At 41.2% G+C, this 22,529-nt stretch overlaps 1 protein-coding gene and 1 non-coding gene across 2 annotated transcripts in view; one reads left to right on the forward strand and one right to left on the reverse strand.

Moving 5' to 3' along the window:
* Pla2g4c (phospholipase A2 group IVC) overlaps positions 1-18,704 on the forward strand; it is a 97,828-nt gene extending 79,124 nt beyond the window's left edge. Inside the window, 7 exon segments of the mRNA NM_001393690.1 lie at positions 8,755-8,910; positions 9,277-9,372; positions 10,462-10,616; positions 12,632-12,803; positions 14,941-15,091; positions 15,747-15,843; positions 17,081-18,704. Of these exon segments, the coding sequence (NP_001380619.1) occupies positions 8,755-8,910; positions 9,277-9,372; positions 10,462-10,616; positions 12,632-12,803; positions 14,941-15,091; positions 15,747-15,834 (818 nt within the window). The 3' untranslated portion in view covers positions 15,835-15,843; positions 17,081-18,704.
* On the reverse strand, positions 5,643-5,723 carry Trnap-agg (transfer RNA proline (anticodon AGG)). Its single transcript has one exon. It is a non-coding gene; the product is annotated as a tRNA-Pro (tRNA).
* Positions 18,705-22,529: the final 3,825 nt, after the last annotated feature.

Raw genomic sequence — 22,529 nt, forward strand, 5'->3', positions numbered from 1 at the left:
GTTGTGAATTCTCAATTTAGTTCTAATCCCCAGGTTCTTAGTGGGAAATATTTTCCCCAGCCCCAGAGTACAATTGTCTTTACCTCAGACCCTCCAGCCAGCTAGCACCTGATGAGCTTAATTCAAATCAGATGGCTATTATGATCCAAATGTCTGCGACCACTGGATTGAATGCCTCATGGGTACATTCCTCATAGGAGAGTGAGGATAGCACTGGGGAGTCATTCCCAAGGGAGTTCTTTCTCCAGTGAATGTCTTCTCATGTTTATAGTTTGATTGGATGGGGTTGAACATTGTTCTTTTCTTAGAAATCAGAGGGACAAACAGCCTGGACTGTGACATTGGCATAAAAAGAGAAAAGAAATTGGATGTTTCCAATGATACTATTAGATTCCTTCCAGACTGTCGGTCTTAGGGTAACAGATGTTATTTAAAAATGTCAAAGTGGATAAGATACATACAGTATTCTCCCCCCCCATCTGTCTCTGCCTTCCTCTCTGTTCATTTTTGGTTTTTACTATCTTTTGTGTCAATCATACTCTTCTCTCTCCTCTCCATTAAAATTATTTTTATTTTATTTACATATTTGTGTTTTGCCCCCCTGTATTTATGTGTGCTACATGCACGGAAACTGGAGGAGGGAACTGTATTCCTTGGGACTTTATGTACCGCTGGTTATGAGCTCCCTCATGGGTGCTGGCAACTGAACCCTGGTCCTCAGAAAATGCTTATAATCTCTAAGCTTTCTTTCCAAACTCCTCTCTTTCTTCCCTATACTTTGATCTCTCTTGCTCTTCCCCAAGTCTGTTTCCATTTCCCCCTTCTTTCCTCCTTAACTCTCACAGTTTAACATATTTTTTAAAGCTTTGTTGAAATATAACTGAAAAAGAGCTCAACACATGAATATATTTCAAGCACATTTTGATGAGTTTGAACTCATGCACTTGCCTGCGTAGTATCTCATAATCAAAGTACTATGCATATTCATCTCCTGCAGAAATTTCTTATGTTTCTTCTCGTGTTTTTTTTAATTGTGTGAGGTGAGTATTAAGAATACTTTATATGACATCTGGTCCCTTCATTATACTAAGTGACACAGGCCATTCATATGATTCCACTTCATTTGAGGCATCAAAGATAGTAAAACTCACAGAAATGGAGGACAGAATACTGGTGTTCAGTGCCTTGAGGCAGAGGCAGATTAGCACTGTTTCTTGAAGGAGGATGACTTTCAGCCAGATAAATAGGGACATTATCTCTGTGTTCACTCTAACCTTGTGAGATTACTTTCCTCTGAAGTGGTCTTTCTGACTCTTATCCACTCACATCTTTTAAGGGTTCCTCACTTTACTTTGTCTGTTCTCTATACTGAAAAGTAAGAACAGAGGGGTATAATGATAGTTCAGTGAAGGAAGACACCACAGTCAAGCCTGAAGGTCTAATTTTGATCTCTGAATCCCACATGGTTGATGGAGTACTGACTCCTGTAAGTTGTCCTCTGACTTCCACACATGTGGAAGTAGGCTTTCTAGATGAAGAAGAAAGAAAGAACTATATTCCGGAACTAGGTACACAGTGTACAAGGATTCTACCCAGTTTGGAAAGACAAAACTGTATTCCTCTAAACTGTGTGCTTCTTCCCCATTCAATCTGGATGGTGCTTTTTTCTTCAAAGCTTCATGATTCAAATTTGTCCAGCTTCAAGAAGCAAGTGGAAGAAGGAGTGTTGCCCTATCCCATCTTTGCAGCCATTGATGATGACCTTCATGATGATTGGAGGGAGAAAAAAGTTCAAAGTAAGCAAAAAATTGGAGCAGAGTGGAGATGGCAAGGGAATGGAAGGCACTGAACAGTGAATGTATGTATAGACAGGTGGAATGTGTGGATGTTTCCCCTAGACTGCCTCTTGGGAAGCCCAGGAGCCAAGGATTTATGGAAAGGGGGCTTTCAGGATAGGATGCTCAGACCATAAAAGAGCAAACGAAGCAGTCTCAGAAATCATCAGAGGGCTGACAATTGTTTTAGGTGATGAAGCAAGCTGCTATAATGTGGGATAGGTGAGGGGTCAAAGCTAGATATGCAGTGGCATTATTGTTATTTACCTGTCATCTTCTCAATGGTTCCAATAATGACCCTAGTGCTGCTGGCTTTCCTAGAGTTCCATTTGTGTTTCAAGCCACAGTCTTTGCCCTGCTGTCAAGACCTTTTTATCCAATTTACTTAATATAAAATGTCTTTATTTGTTTGATGAGTATGCCCTTGTTGCTCAGTATCCATCAGGCAATGTTCCAGGTGCTCTCTCACCCTAGCATCCTAAAGTTCAGAAGTTCCTAGCATTATTGTTCCATTTCTTTCCAACTGGTGTTGCTCCTTGATAATGTCATGAAAAACAAACTAGGAAGCAAAGGGTTCATTAGGTTTGCAATTCCAGGTTATGGTCATTGTTATATGGAAGTCAAGTCAGGAATACAACATATCACATCCACAATCAAGAGCAGATATGTGGATCCTTATTTTCTTGTGCGTTCTGGGCTGGCTTTACTTCCATTTATATTGATTCTGTCTAGGGAATAGTGATACTTACAATGGTCTGGATTTTTCCATATCAGAAATCAAGAAATATTCCCACTGATATGCCCATAGAATATCGTGACCTCTTAGTCATTTAAAACCTTTTAGCAGGTAATCTGTGCTATGTCAGGTTGAAGGTTGAAATTTATCAGCATAGTCTTTGTATGGTTTTCCCTCTCAAGTGCAAAGAGCTAACCTTCTCGTTTCCATAGACCCTCCCCTGGCAGTCCAGAGGTAAGGTTAATTTGGTCTTAACATCTGTCACCCCATTGATTATCAGAGTGGACCTGACTAATCTTGGTGGCTAATCAAGAGGTCCCCTCCTCCCTATCTCCTCTATACATGTCTCTTCTGAGCTATGTACTGGTTAGGACAGGATGGCTTTCCCTCATAAGGAAGACAGTTATTTAGGGAAGAATATGTGAATACCTACACTCTTCCCAAACATCCTGAATTCTCTTGAAATAATGACTTGTTTCCATCTGAATAGACACTTAGACATATGGGGATGGATCCCCAATAATTTGAGATCAATTGGTTCATTGCTACATTGTAGTCTCTTGGTTGGCATTCCACATGCTCCCACATCCAGCATCTACTGTTTCAGGCTCAGAGCTTGTAGTTTACCTTCCTTTTTCTTCCTCAGATTCCTGGTTTGAATTCACTCCTCATCATGCTGGATATCCTGCACTTAGGGCTTATGTCCCCATCACAGAGTTTGGAAGCAGATTTGAAAATGGAAAACTGGTTAGACCTGAGCCTGAGAGAGACTTGACTTTCTTGAGAGGTAAGTATGGGATCAGATGGAGTTCAGTCGAGATGGGAAGTTGATATCGGGCAAGAATGACCTCCCAGAGATTGTAGCTTTGCCCTACTCCTTCATTGCTAGGGGAAAAAGGGTAGGAGTCTGGGCTTCCAGAGTAACACTTTAAGCATCTTGAAGGAGATGCTGGGTACCTGGCCAATTACTAAATGTTCTAGGAGATTCCCCAATCTAAGGTTACAGGTTCTGATAAACAGATTTCGAATGTGGCTGTGGGAGTTACAGCAATGTTATCTCTAAAACAGTAGTCCTGGACTGGCACGTCCTAGGTTTTCAAAGATTGGTATATATTTATTTATTTACCAAATAATATTTTCTGTTCTTTGAGACTGGGTCTCATGTATTTCACTGTAAACTTGAACTAAAACTATGGGACTGAGGGTAGTCTTGAACTCTTATTTTTTTGCATCCAAGTTCTAGGATTATAGGTGTACATAACTATGGCCAGTCAGCTTATAATTTTATGATACATTCTGAAGACCATCACTGAAGCCTTGTTCTGCATAGATAGAAACAGAGACAAGACTGGTACTTTTCCCTATCATCTTCCTCTGAAACTGGCACTTTCATCTATCTAGTCAGTGAAGTAGGGTCTTATAATAGTTTTTATATATTTTCAGTTTGGCTATAACTCCTCTGATTACCATTTACAGGATCTGAGCTACCATTGTCTAGAGCATAGAACTGCTAACCCCATGACTGTTATACACATTTCATGTCTGCCTCGTCTATTACAGCAACAGGGCTGAAATGCAATAACATAACCCTATTGGTTCACATCAATTAAAAGAAGTCTTAGTTTTTTTTTTCTCTTTTTTTAACAGGTTTATGGGGAAGTGCCCTTGCTGATATTAAAGAAGATAAGGCATTTATTATGGGTAAGTATTTGAGGGGATTCCAGGTACTGATCTTAGAGATATCTCTTTTGAAGAAACGTCTCTGCACTTTCTATCTTGTGACAGAAGAGGAAAGTATTGCCATTGTCTTGACATGACTGCTTTCTCTTAAGCCTCCATGAGGGCGCTCAGAATGGCTGTGTAGTAGCATGGTGAAGGGAGCCTAAGTTATAAGCGACCTCTGTTACCCTGCTTCTCTGTACCTCAGTGGCAATGTCCACCCCACACTGATGATGACAGCAGTGGTTGTAAAGGTTCAGAGAGTGAATTCCTGTAGACAGCTCAGCATGATGCCTGATCAGTAAAAGCACCAGGAGACCTTAGCAATTATTATCTGTTCTATTACATAATCCATACAACAATCCCAAGGAATGGACAGTACAATCACTTGAATTCAAAGTTTTATTTGTTTTGCCAGGCATAGTGGTGTATACCTTTTATCCCAGCATTTTGGAGGCAAGGAAGAAGTTCTCTATGAGTTTGAGGCCAACTAATTCTGCATAGGGAATTCCAGGATAGCCAGGACTACATAGAAAGACTCTGTCAAAACAAATCAACAAAACAACAAATACCTGAAATAAAACAAAATAAACAAAAACTAACCCCCAAATATCATTTTTTAAATGCATATAGGTGTTTTGTCTGTATGTTTGTCTATGTACCACATGTGTGCCTTGTGGCTGCAGGGGCCAGAGGAAAGCATCAGAATTCCTGGAATTGGAGTTAGAGTTGTTTTAAGCTGTCATAGGGCTGCTGGGAATTGAACCTGGGTCATTTGAAAGTGAACCATCTCTCCAGTCTCCAACTTAAGCTTCTTTTTGATAGCAAGTGGGCCATGAGAATGCTGACTTCTTTTGCTGCTTTCACTATTCAATGAACATTGATGTAGGACTGGATGGCAGTTTGTTCCTGGAGCCACATCAAAGCTTTGATTAGTGTGATATATGGTTTGGCAAGCCAAATCCTCTTTGAAACAATGTCTATTGTAATGGAGACAATAGTATACCCAGCCTCATGTGTTAGAGATGAATTTTAAATGACCCACTGTGTGTATGGGTCTTAGAGCAAAGCCTGTCTAGAATAATAATGCCTGACTAATATATAACACCAGTAATGTAACCATACAGAATGAATTTGCATCTTGGTGACTGAAAACAAAACCCACAGCCAAGGGTGACATGAGCGAGGCCTCTCCTATTACCAGTATAAAGAAGTAGATTCAGGCTTGACTGCAAAGTGATGACCTTTTCAAAAAATGTGACCACTCATTTAGAGAGGTTGTGAGTATTTATTTGGGAAAGCATTTCAGAAGTGGGCACATTCTGGGCAGGGGTAATTTCTTTTTTTTTTTTTCCCGGAGCTGGGGATTGAACCCAGGGCCTTGTGCTTCCTAGGCAAGCACTCTACCACTGAGCTAAATCCCCAACCCCGGGCAGGGGTAATTAAAGATGTAGAGCTAGAGCGGTAGCTTAGTGGTTGAAGCATTTGCCATGCAAGCTTGAAAACCGGAGTTTGGATCTCCAGATCCCATGTAAATATCAGGTGGGCATGACAGCCTTCCTGTAAATCCAACCTAAGATCCCAGAGGCATGGGAACCCTTTAAGCAAACTAGGAACTAATATAGTCATATTGATTTGCTCTGTATTTTATTGAATACCCTGCATCTATGAATAATGTAGAAAGCACCAGAGGATAATTCCTAGGGTAAACAGTAACCCCCACACACAACATACACACATTGGATGTCTATCTTCTCACACCTATGTCCCCCTAATTTGGCTTACATCAATGACACACATACACACAAATGGCAGAAGGTGAAAAATAAGTAAAATGTTCCTATTGTGAGTACTCAGTTTAAGGTTAAATTTAAGAGGAAACAATGAATGTTCGGAATATATGTGGGTACCTAAAACTTGATTAAAGATGGTGGGCAGGAATGCTGCGGATTTCCTTAGCTTTCATGGTAAAAATGGTTGACTTCATCTAGTGCCACAGTGCTGGGCAATTGTTTGATGATATTGTGTGAGCTGACCTGGTGTAGGCCCTGAATAAAACAAAAAATCTCTTTCTCCAAGGTCCTAGTTACAGCAAAAGCAAAGAACTTTCTGAAGGAGAATTATATACACAAGAATCTCTTGACTTCCCAGGCTGCCTGCCTCAGTGTAGCTGCTGAAAGTAATGATAATTACTCAAATATAATACTCCTCAGAATTGATTCTTCACATAATACCAACTTATAGCCAAGTCATATTTTTTGTTTTTACAGTGCTCCTTGAAAATGACGTTTATCATGTGTTAGTTAAATGCAAATTCAATGAGTCTAGAATCAGGCCTGATGGCTCACACTTTAATCTTGGCAATCCAGTGGTACAGGTAGGTCGACCTCTGATATTGAGGCTAGCCTGGTCTACAGAGAGAATTCCAGGACAACCAAAAAATTATGTAGAATCCCAGTCTCAGAAAAACAAAACAATGCCAAAAAAAAGAAAGAATGAAAGAAAGGGGGGAAGGGGGAATATTTCTTTGTATCCATTGGCTAGATTTAGAAGTTGGATCATATTTTATTTTCTCAGTAGGTAAATTAGACTTGCTCTTCAGAAGAAAGAGCTTTGTTTTGTAGTGGTGTGTATTGCCCCAAGTTACCAATGTGGGTTCACTAGAGGCAGCGTTGGTAGGGAGGCATGGAGTTAGGTATTGAGATTTAGTATCAGTAAAGCTCCAGCCTAATGTGGCCAGTCTTACAAAGGAACTGCTATAGAGAAACTTGCCTTGGATATACTTAATACAGAACTTAAGACAGTATATGTCTGTGATCCCAGCACTTGGGAGAAAGAAGCAGGAGGATCAGGAGTTCAAGGACATCTTTGTTTATGTAGTGAGTTTGAGACCAGTCTAGTCAATATGAAACACTGTCTTAAATATCTAAGAAGAAAAGTAAAACATCCCACACCATAGCCAGAGTCTGTCTTGTACAGATAAACAATGTGCATTTTCCCCTTCTTACAGACTATTTCAAGGACATGTATGAAAAACTGAAGAAAAAATATCTGCATAGGGGAGGTAAGTACACTATTTGTTTTGAACCACTGATGAAGGCATGGATAAGAAGTTGCATAAATCAACCATAGGTATCAAAATATCACAGTTATGCTTACTGTCACATTCTGAAGTGCTGTTTCTGTCTCAACTACTCAATGTTCTCTCTCTCTCTCTCTCTCTCTCTCTCTCTCTCTCTCTGTGTGTGTGTGTGTGTGTGTGTATGTGTGTGTGTGAGATTCATGTATATATTTGCACATGTGTAGAGGCCAGAAGATGATGTCTGGTACCTTCTTCTATCACTCTCTACTTTATGTGAACCGGGAGTTTATTACTAGGGTAGACTGACTGTCCAAGAAACCTTCAGGATGTCCCTATGTCCACCATCATTGGTGGAATTAGAGTTGTATGTCATATTAGTGAATATTCGAGATCTGAACACAGATTCTAGTGTTTGAGTAGAATTAATAAACTCCATGTTCATACAAGGTAAATAAAGTGATAGAAAAAGGGTCTCCACACATACACACACACACACACACACACACACACACACACACACACACACAGAGAGAGAGAGAGAGAGAGAGAGAGAGAGAGAGAGAGAGAGAGATCCATAATGTTTCAGAAACCTGTAATGTGGGAGGTTAAGAAACGTATCTTGAGTGTTCCTGTGCCACTTGGAATGAGGGAGGTGGGCCTCTGTCCTGTACATGCTAGTGGCCTAGGAGGACCATGCAGTTTTTAAGGAATTGTTGTTGTGAGTCTTTGCAAGTAAAACAGGTAGAAGCTGTACTGGGTACATACAGCAGTGTCCAGATGAGATTTTTGTGGGGGAGAGCAATTATGGTAGTGCCACTCTCTTATTGTTGGTATTTTTATTTCTTAACAGGGGCTAAAACAGTGACATACTCAAATGCAGAACAAATGGATGTGGATGAAATGTTCTTGGATTTACTGATGGCTTATGCCATAGATCAGGATGACCCTAGCATCAAGGATAAGCTCTGTGACATGCAGCAGGCTCTGGGTCCTGGGACAGGTTTGTGCATGAGGACATACTTGCCAACTACTGTGAGCATGTTAATCGGGTGGAGAGCATGAGGAAGTGGGAGTGGGGGTAGGGGTGGGGGGTTAGAACAAACAGGCAGGTGTCTTGCATAGAGTTGTGGCCTTCTTTTCTCCTTCACTGCCCCTTCTACAGTTCAATGTGTATGCCACTAAGCCCTGATGCCCTGGTATTTCCTGAGTTTTCATTGGCTTCCCTAAATGATGGAATGTTTTTTTTTCTCAGAGGAAACTGCTCTATGAAAAATCCACTGCCAGGTCTTCATAAGAGTTAGATAGAGTTGGTTAAACAGTGGCTGTCAGCAGGTGGTACAGGTTTTTCCTCAGTGTGTAATCATCTTGGTTTCTTGAGGCAGGTGAGTTTGGCAAAGAGATGGCTGAGATCATCCAGAATTGGAATGAGATTTCCCCAGAGAAGAAGGAGCAATTTCTGGACTATCTGTTGGATTACTTGAAGAAGCCACAAGAGCCCATCACATACAGCTTGAGGAGTATCGGGAACTGGATTGGGGGTAAATGCTAGCACCATCAAACTCCTCCTCTCTTGTCCCACTGGTGTCCATTACACTTTTTTTAACCCCTGTGACAAAGTACATGGCAGAAGCCAATTAGATTGCTTCATTTTGACTCATGGTTTGAGGATGTACTATTTATTATAGCAGGAGTGTGAGGAAGCAGAGAAGGGGGAGGGAAGGGGGAAGAGACGCAGGCAGGCAGAGTAGAAAGATTGTCTATCTTTGGGTTGCATCTGTGGGTCTTCTACACTCAGTTAAAACTTGTCACCTTGAAGTTCTGTGCTTCACCATAGGATTGCAGAGGAATGACAGCATGTGCCATCCTATGATGCTTACTTTGTATCTTTTGGTTTCTGCATGTAGATTTATTCTATGATGCTCTAACTTTTGTGAGAAAAACTGGAATGTGCCTTTGGGAGTGGCAGTGGGGAACAGTTTACAACTTCCTTTATAAACACGGTGAGAATCTCCTCTTTTCATTTTTCTAATCCCTCATGGGCTGGAGTAGGCTGTGGAGAACATGGGCTGAACTTAGCTCATTCATTTCCTGTAAATGCTACACATAGGAGGGTACTCGCTGGACAGAGTGATGGAACTTCTCCATCTTAGTGGTTCACAGTGAGAGACATGAGGTCTTTTCAATATCAGCAGAAGGAATGGTAATGTTCTTCACATGTTGGCATATTCCTCTGACTATGAATAGATTTGGACATCTATCATAGTTTCTCCTTTCATGATTTGACATCCTTCATTCATAAGAATGGACATGAGCCTCTTGACTACTCTAAGGCTCCTTAAAAGATTTAACCTTCTGTCTTCTTGTATAATGTCCTCTTTCAAGACCATACCAATCCCCACATATTTTAAGTTCATCCACCCTTCTTTTGTGATAACATTACCTACTACTATGAACATCTTTGTGAGCCTTGATGCCTTTGTAGTTTAGGAAAAGTTGAGTTCTTTAGGAATATGAGTTCTACAATCTCAGCTGTACACATGCCTTGAGACGTTATATTACTCTGTTTTCAGTGGTCAGTGGTTATAACAAAATACTCCTGGTTGCGTACTTTATAAAGAAAAGAGATTTATTCAACTTATAACATTAGAAGATGAAAGTTGAAGATGAGGTGGCCCCATCTGTTCACCCTTGGATTATAGTGCTAGTGGTTGCAACATAATGTGATGGAGGAGCCACATGTACAAGAAACCTAGTCATGGATGGATAGGGCTAAATGAATAAATACTTTGCTCTTTCCAGAGCTAATTCAATGAGCAACAAAAATCCTTTCTAGGCTGATGCTTTCATCTTCCACTAAGTCCCTTCTCTTAAAGGTTCCTCCATCCCTACACTTCACACTCCTGACCAAGCTTCAAGTGCATAACACTCTGAGTAGCACACTCAAACCATGTCTAGACAGTGGCAGAAATGAACTCTAGCTGGACCTGGGTCCCTGCTCACCTCTCTGAGACAACAGCTCTGTTTGCAAAAACTACATCCTATACCTACATTCTGGCCTCAGATTAGACAAGTTCTTTTCCTGGGTTTAGGTAATATTGCAGATGAGACCATGTGCAACCGGGAGTTTCTCCATCTGGTGGACGCTGGTCTTGCCATCAACACTCCGTACCCACTTATTCTGACTCCTGTGCGTGAAGCTCATCTCATCCTCTCATTTGACTTCAGTGCTGGAGACCCATTTGAGGTAATTGAAAAGAAATTTTTATGTTTTTGAGATGGCCTTGGGCAGAGATGGGGCTGTGAAGGAAGAAACTCAAGGTATGACTGTGAAGTGGGTATTGGGCAGTTGTGGTCTCGGGCCACTTAGGCATGCATGCATTTCCCCAACATTATGCATGGACACACATAAGTATCATACTTTAAAAAATCTAGAAGATTCTTGCAGACTGGCAAGATGACTCAACAGATAAAGGTGCATGTTGGTAACCTGAGTTCAATCCTCCAGACTCATGTTGGATCTCCTAACTTGTATTTTGATGACACTAAGTAAGTGCATTTAATATATATGTCTTTAAAACCCACACTAGCATAATAGACATTTCTTAAGAAATGCATACAAAACCATAAAAGTATATGTATATTTGCCTAACCTCAGATCATAAGGCTTTGTGGCAAATTTCTGTAGCTTCTTAACTGTATTGATGTTGGGTAAAGATTAATATTTTACATTTATGTTTCTCTGGCTAGCTGCTATAGCTGGATCTGAAGTGTACCCCAGAAACTTATGTTTTCAGAACTTGGTCCTTTGGTGTAGAGATTGGGGAGTGTTAGAACACTGAGGAGATGCAACTAGTGCAGTGCTCCTCACCCTTCCTAAATACTGTGACCCTTCAATATAGTTCCTCATGTTATGGTGACTCCCTAACCATAACATTTTCATTGCTACTTCATACCTAGAATTTCCTATTATTATGAATTGCAATATAAATATCTGTGTTTTCTGAGAGTTCTAGGTGTCCGTTGTGAAAGGGCCACTCAAACCAAAAGAGTTGTGACCCACAGGTTGAGAACCACTGGTCTGGTCAGAGGTCTCTAGTTCATTGGGCCCATTCTTTCAAAGAACCTGATCCTTTCTCTTTCTCCTCCTTGACTTTGTCACGTAAGCAGTTTTGCTCTGTTATTCACCCCTACTATGTAGCCGGGAACCTGTAAGCCTGTGACCCCAAACCAACCTTTTACTTTGGAAGCTGATTGTCTTGGGTGTTCCCTACAGCAGTGAAAAGTTGACTGACTTACTTCCATTGTAGCAATTAGGCTAGTTAAAAGGAGTTCAGTTGTTTACTTTCCTTTTCTGTTATTCAGTAATGGAAACTGACTTTTGTCTATCACCATTTAATTCTCCCAGTGAGGTAGATGTTAGAGTCTTTCAGAGAGGAAATGAGATTGGCTGGTTCTGATTATCTGACCCATGGCCAAACGTTAGATGAAGTACTGGGAGTCTTGTGGAAGAGTTTGGGGAAGGATTGAGAGATGTGAAAGGATAGATATTCCAGAGGAAGCCCAACACAGTCAACCAAACTGGACCCCTGGGGGTTACCAGAGATTGGACCACCAACCAAAGAGTGAGCATGGATTTCACCTAGACACCCCCCAACATATGTACAAGATGTACAGCTTGATCTTCATGTAGGTCTCCCAACAACTGGAGCAGGGACTGTCTGAATTTGTTGTCTGCCTATGGAACCTGTTCTTGTAACTGGGTCTCCTTGTCTTTTCTCAGTGAGAGACTGTACCTTTAGTCCTTTGTAACTTGATGTGCAGCAGGTTTGTGTGTGTGTGTGTGTGTGTGTGTGTGTGTGTGTGTGTGTGTGTGTGTGTAACCTTCTCAGAGGAGGAGGTGAAGACTGAATGGGGAGAGAAAGCAGAAGAAGTGTGAGACGGATTGGGGCTCCTGATATTGGGATGTAAAGTGAATGAAGAAATAAATAAATTTTATAAAAATTAGGAGCCTCTCAGGGAGAAAATAAGATTGACTGTTCTGAATATCTGTGGGTGTCCCCTCATCTGAGTACATTGTCTTTCATACAGACCACAAGGTTATTCTAAACCCTTGCAGAAACTGTTCTTTGACCTTCATTGAATGCATGAATTCTTCTGTACAAACCAAAGCCAAAACAACTATGGACTTTACAGCCTACTCCTGAGGTCTTTGCTGAGATTGCAGAGTTTCTCATGGCCACTTATTTTCCCCCTTCTCAGACCATCAGGGTCACAGCAGACTACTGTCACCAGCATAAAATCCCTTTTCCTGAAGTGAGTGAAGATCAGCTGAAGGAGTTGGCCAAATCCCCGAAGAGCTGCTACATCCTTAGAGGGGAAACAGGACCTGTTGTCATGCACTTTCCTCTCTTCAACAAAGACAACTGTGGAGGTAGATGTGTGAGCAAAATGTGGCAAGGGATCATGGGATTGAACTGGCAGTGCTATATCTTAGGGACACCTGGTCCACATTGCAGTATATCAAGCTCAAGAGAATGAGTAGGAAGCCTCATACTGTCTACCTGTCGCCTCAAAAAAGGTGTCATATTTCAGATTCTGTTGAGGACATTTCTTCCTGTTTCCTCCTTTTCTTGGAACATTCTTGTACTAGCTGGATGTCTCATTTCTTCCACCTGGGCATCCACCTTCATTATTCAGTCCTGGATAAACAATGGTATGTGGCTTAGCATATAGCATGGTGATTCTGTTAGTCTGAGCTCTGCTATTTACCACACTGGACTCTCTGGACCTCTCTACCACTCTGCTTTCAGAACAGGATTCCTTAAAGGGGACATAGTATAAAGCTTGTCTTTTTCTTCCTGTAGATAATGTCTCACTATTATCACCCAAGGGAGGTTTGAACTCAGGATCCCATTGCCTCAACTTTCTAAGTGCTGAGATTGTAGCCATGAGTCACATTTGGCTTTACCTGTTTCTACTTCCCCCCCTTTTTTGAGGTTGTTTTTAAAAATTATTGTTACATATGTGTGTTTGTGTTAGACTGTTTATGAGAGTGCAGATGCCTGATGAAGACTGAGGCATTGGATTCGATAGAGTTGGAATTACAGATGGTTATGACATGGGTACTGGGAACTAGAGTTCAGTCCTCTGAAAGAGCAGTATGAGTTGTGCTGAGCCATTTCCCAATATTGTTGTTTTTATTGGATATTTTATTTAGTTACATTTCAAACGTTATCTCCTTTCCTGGTTTCTTCTCCCTAACCCTTCTATGCCCTCCCTCCCCCTGTTTCTGTGAGGCTTCTCCCTAACCCACCCACTCACTCCTGCCTCCTGCCCTGGCATTCCCCTACACTGTGGCATCGAGTCTTCACAGAACCAAGGGCCTCTCCTTCCATTGATGTTACACAAGGTCATCCTCTGCTACATATGTGGCTGGAGCCATGGAGCCCTCCATGTGTACTCTCTGGTTGTTGGTTTAGTCTCTGGGAGCTCTTGAGTGTCTGGATTGTTGATATATTTTTCTTCCTGTGGGGTACCAAACTCCTTCAGCTCCTTAAGTCCTTTCTTTAACTCCTCCATTGGAATCCCTGTACTCAGTCTGATGACTAGTTGTAAGCATTTCATCTGTATCACTAAGGATCTGGAAAAGCCTCTCAGGAGACACCCACATCAGACTCCTGTCAGCAAGCACTTCTTGGCATCAGCAATAGTGACTTGGTTTGGTGGCAGCATATTGGATGGATCCCCAGGTGGGACAGTCTCTGGATCACTCTTTCTTCAATCCTTTTTCTTCTATCAAGACATATTTATTATTCACCTAAATCAGCCATATCTTCAGACAATACAAGTTAATACAGAAAAAGAGACATTCTCTTTTCTTTGTGCAGTTATGAAGATAGATAGTAAGACATAGGCTTCATTGCATAATGCAATGCATAACCTCTTTATTGATGACACCAAGTGGTGTGCCAGCTGGATTGGTCTACAGAAATAGTTTATTAATCCCTGAAATAAATGGACACAGTAAGTGGGTCTCCACACTCTCATGGACTGGTGGCCAATACATACCACATGGAGGCAGTGGGAACAGAGATGTGGAACATGGGGTTCAGAAGCCCTGTTTTTATATACAGTGAATGACCACACTAGGACCTGCTTGTCAATATGAAGTTTCATTTTACTTAAGGTGATTTAAGGATTAAAAAGTTTTGGGGCATTGAGGGTCAGGACATCCAGGATGGCTTAGGATATCTGGAATGTACCATTAGCATGGGGTAACATTTCAGTTACCTCAGGTCCTGGGTGAAGATGTTTTTTGAGGATAAGAAAATTGGTCCTATAACCTATTTGAGACTACATGGCATTCCTTAGGTTGAGGTGAGCATGTGGGGCTTAGAATTCTCCAGACAAGTTCAGAGAAGGAGAAAACCTGTCAAAGAAAGGACTCTTCTACTTTTCACGGAGCCCAGAGACTCTCTGGTCAAGCTTAAAATCAACCTTCATTAGCACAATTTTCCCACAATAATCCTAACTTGCCATATGTTTTCCTTGATGTTGGTTTGTTTCAGATGACATTGAGACTTGGAGAAAAAAATATAAGACAATGAAACTATCTGATTCATACACACCGAGCATGGTGACAGATTTGCTGAGGGTATCTAAGGAGAATGTGCAGAAAAACAAAGAAAAAATTGTCAATGAAATGAGGGAAGTCACTGGGTGAGTGTCAGGCTACAGTTGCTCTGATGTCTGAGTTGGATCTTGTTTCAGAGCTAAGTTCTAGTAATCTGCTGTGAGAGTTGTGGGTGTGGTTTGAAACTGAGGTCTTTCCTAGAATTTCCTTTGTGAGGGCCTTGGCCTTTATCTAAGAATAGAGCCACTGCCTAGAATCCTCCATTAAGGCACCGAGAAATTGGTTCAGTGATAGACACCTTTTCCTAGAGGAGGTATGTATGTGGCTCAGTGGTAGATGCCCTGTCTTGAATCCCCTAGTGAGGTAGTGGCGGTGTAGTTCAATGGCACAATACTTTTTTAGTGTGTATGAGACCCAGGTTTAGTCCTCTTTCCAAAACCTAAGCAGTTATGGGAAGTGAGAAACCATTCTTCCCACTTTAGCTTGCATCTGTCTACAGGAGAAGACAGAGAGTAAAGTGTTGGAGTTGGTAGATTCCTGAAGCAGAAAGCAGAGTAGAGTAGGTTGCTATGTTTGTTGAGGGCCCAGAGGGCCAGAGGGCTGAGAAATTTTTTGTAATTAAAGAGTATTCAGTGAATGACTACCCCATCAGGCCCTCACATGACAGTAGTCTTCACTCACTGCTGACCGCAGATATGTCTATTACATGACATTCAGAGTTGCTCTTCATTTCATTCTTAGGAAACATGGGAACTTCCTAAGGGTGAACAAGTCAGCCTACTTCGGAGACAGAGTACAGGATATTCAACAACACAGACATGACCTTTAAGGATCCTTTGTAAGATTTATTCTTGTCTTGTACTCGAACATTTTGCCCTACGGCACCCTCATGCCACATATGTGATCTGTGGGTGTCCTGTAGAAGCTTCCAGTTCAGAGCCAATGCTTAGTGTGTAATGGCAGATCAGATGGATGCAGCCAGTTTTAGCCTCCTCAGCTTTCCTTTCATGATGTCACTGCAAGTGTTCTAATAGTAGTTTAAAGTAAGTTTTTAATGATTTTGGTTTTAAAAGTGATTTTTTTATCACATGTATATGTGTATGTGTGTGTGGGGTGTGTGTATGTGTATAATATGTATTTTACCTGCATATATGCATGTGTACTATTTGTGCTGCAGAGTCTGAAGAGTGCCTTAGATCATGGGGAACTGGAGTAACAGATGATTGTGAGCTGAAATGCATGTGCTGAGAATGGAACCTTGCTCCTCTGAAAATGCAGCAAGTATTCTTTGCTGCTTAGCAACAACAGTACTTTAAAAAATGCAGTACTTTTAGTTTTTCCTTGATAATTTCACACCCGAATGAGCTTATCTTTAGAGGACCTGCTCCTTCTCTCAGACTATTGTGGTTTCCTTAAAGCTTGAAGTAGGTGCCACTGTTTTGATGGTGGCACACTCCTCCCTACTGTGTTCTGCATATCACATGGCAGTGCTGAACAGTTTCTCACAGCTCCCTTGCTCATAGGCAGTGAACTCAGTTTTCTTGTTACCAAGCAGTTAATCTGTGAACTGGGTAAATCAGAGTTACAGAGCACAAGGAAAGAATGCTAGCCCTGAAGTCTGTGGCATCATATAAAGAATTCCATATAAAAGGGAACCAGATGTACATAATGTGGAGTTGAATGACTTTGGCCTGTAAAACAAGCAGGAAGAAAACTCTTTTTTGGTGACTTAGTGTGAAGATGCAGAAAACATGGAATGAAATATGATGTGCACTCTGACAGATACATGATATTTGATGTAATAACTAACTCCTTGCTTGGATCTGAGCAGTTGCCTTAGGTCTGAACAGTTGCCTCTAGATTTGCCATCATTAGATAAACAAATACTCACACAGTAAGCATAGATAATAGAAATACTACCTAAGCAGTGGGATTACATCTAGGTTTCTTGTGGAAGAAGTAACTTTCTTTGAGCCCACACAGTGGGCTGAAGATGGATCTAGATATTCTAGTCTTCTTCAAGAGCCAAGGCTACCTGTGCAGATCAATAGTGACCTGTACCTCCTCTTTTTCAGGCACTACTTGCAGAGAACCACCCCCTGTGCTCTCTCCAAAATCCACCATTAGCTGTCTCTCTGTGAAGAAGTACTGTAGCTTCCAGGGCACTGTGTGTACTGTTTTACAAGGGCCCAAGTGTCCACCTGGCTTGATGTTCTCTCTTCCCTTCAACTATGCCACTGATAAAATTGCATTTTCCTTAGTGATTATAACTGAACCAATGTCCAGAGACCTGCAGAGAAAGTCTTTGACAACATCATTCAGGACAATGAGTTACCAGAGCTAAAGGTGGCAAAGTGTTTTGTTCATAAGCCACAGGGTACCCTAATGCTAGACCACAACTCAGTCAACCATGTGGCTAAAATGAATGTACTGATTGAAACCAAAACATCTTAAATTTGTCTCTCATTCTATATCAACTCATTTTATACCCCAAGTCTTAACCAGTTTTGTGCTGTTAATGGAGAGCCCTTAGCATAAATTATGGCCCGTCTATTCAGGGCAATAAAAAAATCCAAATAACTCCGAGAAGGCTTGTTCTGTAAGTGCTTGCTTCCTTACCAACAGATTGATGATGCAATTATTAGTTCTTCACCATCTCCTGTATCCTCTGTCACCTTGATGCATCCTTTATTTCTCTGCTTCCCACCATGCTGTTGTGGCTTGTGTTCTCTCTCAAGATCTTCCCTTCAATGTATTTCAGGTAGTTATTCACCTTGCCTGTCTCATCTGCTGCCTCAGTGCCTTCTTCCTGCTAGTCTGCCTTGTTCCCTTTCCATCCTTTCATCTGTATCTCAGTGGTCAGTCTTAAAGGATCTTTTCTGATTTGGGTCTCACTTCCACAATCTAAGAACACAGTAAAGTTCCCTCATTCAAGTTCCTCACTTTAATCATCTGTAGAATAGGTTTGCATTGGGCCTATGCTCTGGTCCCAAGACCTTAGCCCTGCTCTGGTGCAGAGAAAGTTTTCAAGAGGCATTACTAATTTTTCCCCAAGCAAATGCAGGTTTCTTTTTGTTAAAACATACTGTTTTTAGATGACTTTCCAGATAAGGATGTTTATCATGGCATTTTATACACATAGATAATTGATCTTTGTTTATATTTGTTTCCATTACCTCCTTTTGGCCTTCTTTCTTTCCCCTGTGGGTCTTCTTCCTCCTTTAAAATAATCTCCTCTTCCTCTTGTTTGTGTGCACAGATTGATATTTGTGCACAAATACAAATTAAATATTCATCTTTTTCATCTCCCAATATCCTTCTTGTTCTCCAACTCTTTGGACCTCTTTACCTCCAAGAAATTACCCTTTTTGTAGTTTCATGACAGGTACAATACATTAAGGTGGATATGAGAAAGACAGATAAATAGGTAACAAAGAGATGGTAGATACAATGTAATCAGAGAAGATAGATAATAATAAATTGATCATAGATATAATGTCGATAGATAAGATGAACAATGAATAAATGACAGAAAAAAGATATTGTGAAGATAGATACCTGCTACACTTATGAAACAAACGTGATACTTGGTTTTTGGGGTTGGTTTATTTTGTTTAACATGATGTGATCCAGGGTCTATCCATTTTTCTACAGTGTAATTTTACTTTTCTTGATGACTCAATAAACATTAAAGACTGCTGGGTGTTGAATTGTTTATTTCTCCCATAATGTTTATGCTACAAACTCTTGTGCTTGTTTATATATGACCTTAGAAGGAAATGAGGACTTTACAGATATGAACAAATTAAAATGAGAAGATTGGTGGAGGGGTGCCCATCCACTATTACCATGGTTCTCTATGGAAGAGGACTTGAACATGTAGATAGAGGTGTACACAGGTGCTGGGATATGAGACCGTGAAGTGTTAAGTTATAATGATGCACATGAGACAAGGGACACCTAATGATGGTCAGTGAATGTCAATTGTCTTCACACTGACCTCTGAGATAAAGGAATCTGGTTTCAGAATCCTGTATTACACTGGACCACATGTTTTTGTCTCCAGATTCACTGAGGCCATGTTTGACTTTTAGAGCTACCAAGTAATAATTGATATGATTAACAGTTTACACAAAGATGTTGCTTACTGAGTGTAAGTTAGGTTGTAAGGTAAATACACTATCAGACAGACATTAGTGTCTTAAATTTACAGAAGATAACCTTGAGACCTTGGCAAGGTAAGTGTTTTTTAGAGAAATTAACACTAAATAACATAATACCTATTTTGTGGACAATGATCTTGAAAGCCTGGCAAGTTAAGTAACTGGTTTTATTGTTTGTTTGTTTGCTTGATTGATTGATTTTTTTGGCAGAAATTGCCTATAGGCAATGGACCATGACCCTGATAATTTGAGTAGCCGTTTCTTCCCCCTGAGAAATTAACAAAGACTAACATAAAACATTACAACGTATCTATGTTGGTGGTGTGTGTTTGACTGAGGAATAGAGAAAGAAGATAAAACTGGAGAGGGAGTGAACATGAGAGGTTGGAGGAGTCTGATGAGAGGCAAGCTTAGTTTCCTTGGGTAGGCTCCCCATTTACCATTTGAATATCACAGTTACTTGCCAATTGTCAAGGTGAAGGATCTGAGCTCAAAAACTGTTTTTCAAATAACTGTGACAGAACACCTGACAGAATCAACTTGTTGAGAAGATTAAACCCATCATGGTAGGGAAGGCTTGGTGCTGGGACCCCATCATAGGGGGCTGGAATTAACTGTGCAGTTTGTTAATTGTCCAATGAACACAGAGCTAGGCTAAAAGGGATGCTAGCCCATAATGTGGAAGGTCCACTCTGGTGGTCCTACATCTTCCAGCTAGGTCCTGTTACATAAAATTCTACAGTCTCTTAAAACCGTGGCATCAACTGAGGACCAAATGTTAAAGCACATGTGCCTGTGGTGAGATTTTATATGGAAATCATAGCAGGCAGGGGCTTTGTGGTTGATCTCTGGGACATTGGAGCCAGCAGTTGGTTTCCAGGATGCTTTTTACCTCATGGTTCTGCTGACTACAGAAAAAACGTTTAGAGAAAGAAGGAAGAAAAGAGGAAAAGCTCAGATAGCAAGAATGCTCCCAAGTGAATGACTGTGAAGAGCAAGTCATTAAGACCAACGGGGAAAGGCTGGAGAGAGAGGGAAGGGAAAGAAAGCATAAGAGAACAAGATGTTGGGGCCATCAAAAGGAGAATGGAGGACAGGGCAGAAGGGCAACATCAATCTCACAGAGTTAAACTAGAGCAGAGTTTGGAAGTTCACAGCCTGGTGTATGCTCTATGGTAGGCATGTGAGGAGTACTGTCACACCCTCTCTCCTACAGTGTGTTAGACTCCAGTATGTCAGGAGTAAGTGTTAAGGCCAGCTAATCCCCCACCCCCTTCATTGCTGAGACTAAACAAAACAAAAACTTGTAAATATGGGAAGGAGATGTGTAAAGAGTAAAGAGATGGTGTTTTGGGGAAGAAAACAAGAGAATGGCAAGGAGATAATCAGATCACATTATCTGTATGCATAGAATTGTCAAAGAACAAAACTTATTATTATTTCATTTACTTTATATCCTCAATTGTAGCTTCTCCCTCCTCTCCTCCCAGTCTCTTTGTTTCACCCCTTTACCACTACTTCTCTTGTCAGAAAAGGAGAGGTCTCCTATGGATGTAAACCAGCCTTGACTGAAGAGCCAAATGTAGTTTTAAAACCTTTTTATTTTTTGTGAATTTTGTACAATGTGCTTTGACTTTATTTACCCTTGCCTAATTCTTTCCAGATCCATCCACCCTTCCTTATCTCCCTAACTTTGAGTTCTTTTTAATTTTTCCTGACCCATCAATTCCCATTTGTGTTGCCTATATGTTCAAGACTATGTGTCCTTCTATTGGAACATGATGAACCATTCAGGAATTATTATTATTATTATTATTATTATTATTATTATTATTATTAATTTATTTTTATACTCCAGATTTTATTCCCCTCCTGGCCCACCCTCTTCCCTCTCCGCTCCTGGCGACAGTTCTACATCTACTACCTCCTCCCTGTCCCCCCAGGCACCCTCCTGTATCCACAAGTATGTCTCCATCATACCCACCCCATTGACCCCACCAGATCTCTAAACTTCCTGGGCCTTCAGTCTCTTGAGGGTTAGGTGCATCTTCTCTGACTGAACCCAGACCCGGGAGTCCTCTGCTATTTATGTGTTGGAGCCCTCATCTCAGCTGGTGTATGCTGCCTGGTTGGTGATCCAGTGTCTGAGAGATCTTGGAGGTTCAGGTTATTTGAGACTGATGGTCCTCTTACAGGGTCGCCCTCCTCCTCAGCTTCTTTCAGCTTGCCCCTTATTCAACACAGGAGTCGTAGCTTCTGTCCATTGGTTGGGTGCACATATCTGCATCTGACTCTTTCAGCTGGTTGGGTCTTTTGGACGCCAGTCATGATAGGTCCCTTTTTGTGAACACCCCATAACCTCAGTAAGGTGTCAAATCTTAGGGCATCCCCTTGAGCTGAAACCCACTTTGGGCCTGTCGCTGGACCTTTTCCTCAGGTTCTTCTCCATTTCCATCTCTGCATTTCTTTCAGACAGGAAGAATTGTGGGTCAGAGTTTTGACTGGGATAGTAACCCAATCCCTCACTTGATGCCCTGTCTTTTTGCTGGAGGAAGGTTCAAAAGTTCTCTCTCCCTATTATTGTAGGGCATTTCATTTAGGGTCACCCTCCTCCTTTGAGCCCCGAGAGTCTCTCACTTCCCAGGTCTATGGCACATTCTAGAGGGTCCTCACAACCTCCTTCCTCCCAAAGTTGCATGTTTCCATTCTTTATGCTGGACCTCAGGGCTTCATTCCTTTTCTCCCCACCTAATGCCAGATCATGTTCCCCTCTCCTCCCACCCCTACCCCCTTTCCCTTCCCTTTCCCTCTGTCCTTCTCCTGTTGTGGTTGCAACCTATCAGGATTTTTTTTCTGAGAATTTTATGTTATCACTGTATTTACATCATTTTCACCTCTTCACCTTACTACTCCAATCCTTTCTGTATATCTTTTTTAAATATGTGATCTCTTTAATTATTATTGTTATATATATGCCACACAGAGGCACACTTTCATTAGTCTAATCAATGTTGCCTGTGTGTACATGTGCTTAAGGCTGACAACTTACAATTTAATAACCTATTTATTTTATCATTTGAGAAAACTGACTCTCTGTCTCTCTCTCTGCGTGTCTCTGTGTCTCTCTGTCTGTCTCTGTCTGTCTCTGTGTCTCTGTGTCTCTCTGTCTCTCTCTGTCTCTCTGTCTCTCTCTCTGTCTCTCTGTCTCTCTCTGTCTCTCTCTCTCTCTCCCTTTCTCTCTTTCTCTGTCTCTCAATAGCCATGGAAAGATCACGTAGCAATGGGTCCACAGGAGATTTCCACAATTCACATTGGGGGACCATGGCAACTTGAGTTTTCATTCTGTAAGTTTTGTTTGTAG

Source organism: Rattus norvegicus, chromosome 1 (genome assembly GCF_021556685.1).
Source record: "Rattus norvegicus strain SHRSP/BbbUtx chromosome 1, alternate assembly SHRSP_T2T, whole genome shotgun sequence".
NCBI classification, from domain to species: Eukaryota; Metazoa; Chordata; class Mammalia; order Rodentia; family Muridae; genus Rattus; species Rattus norvegicus.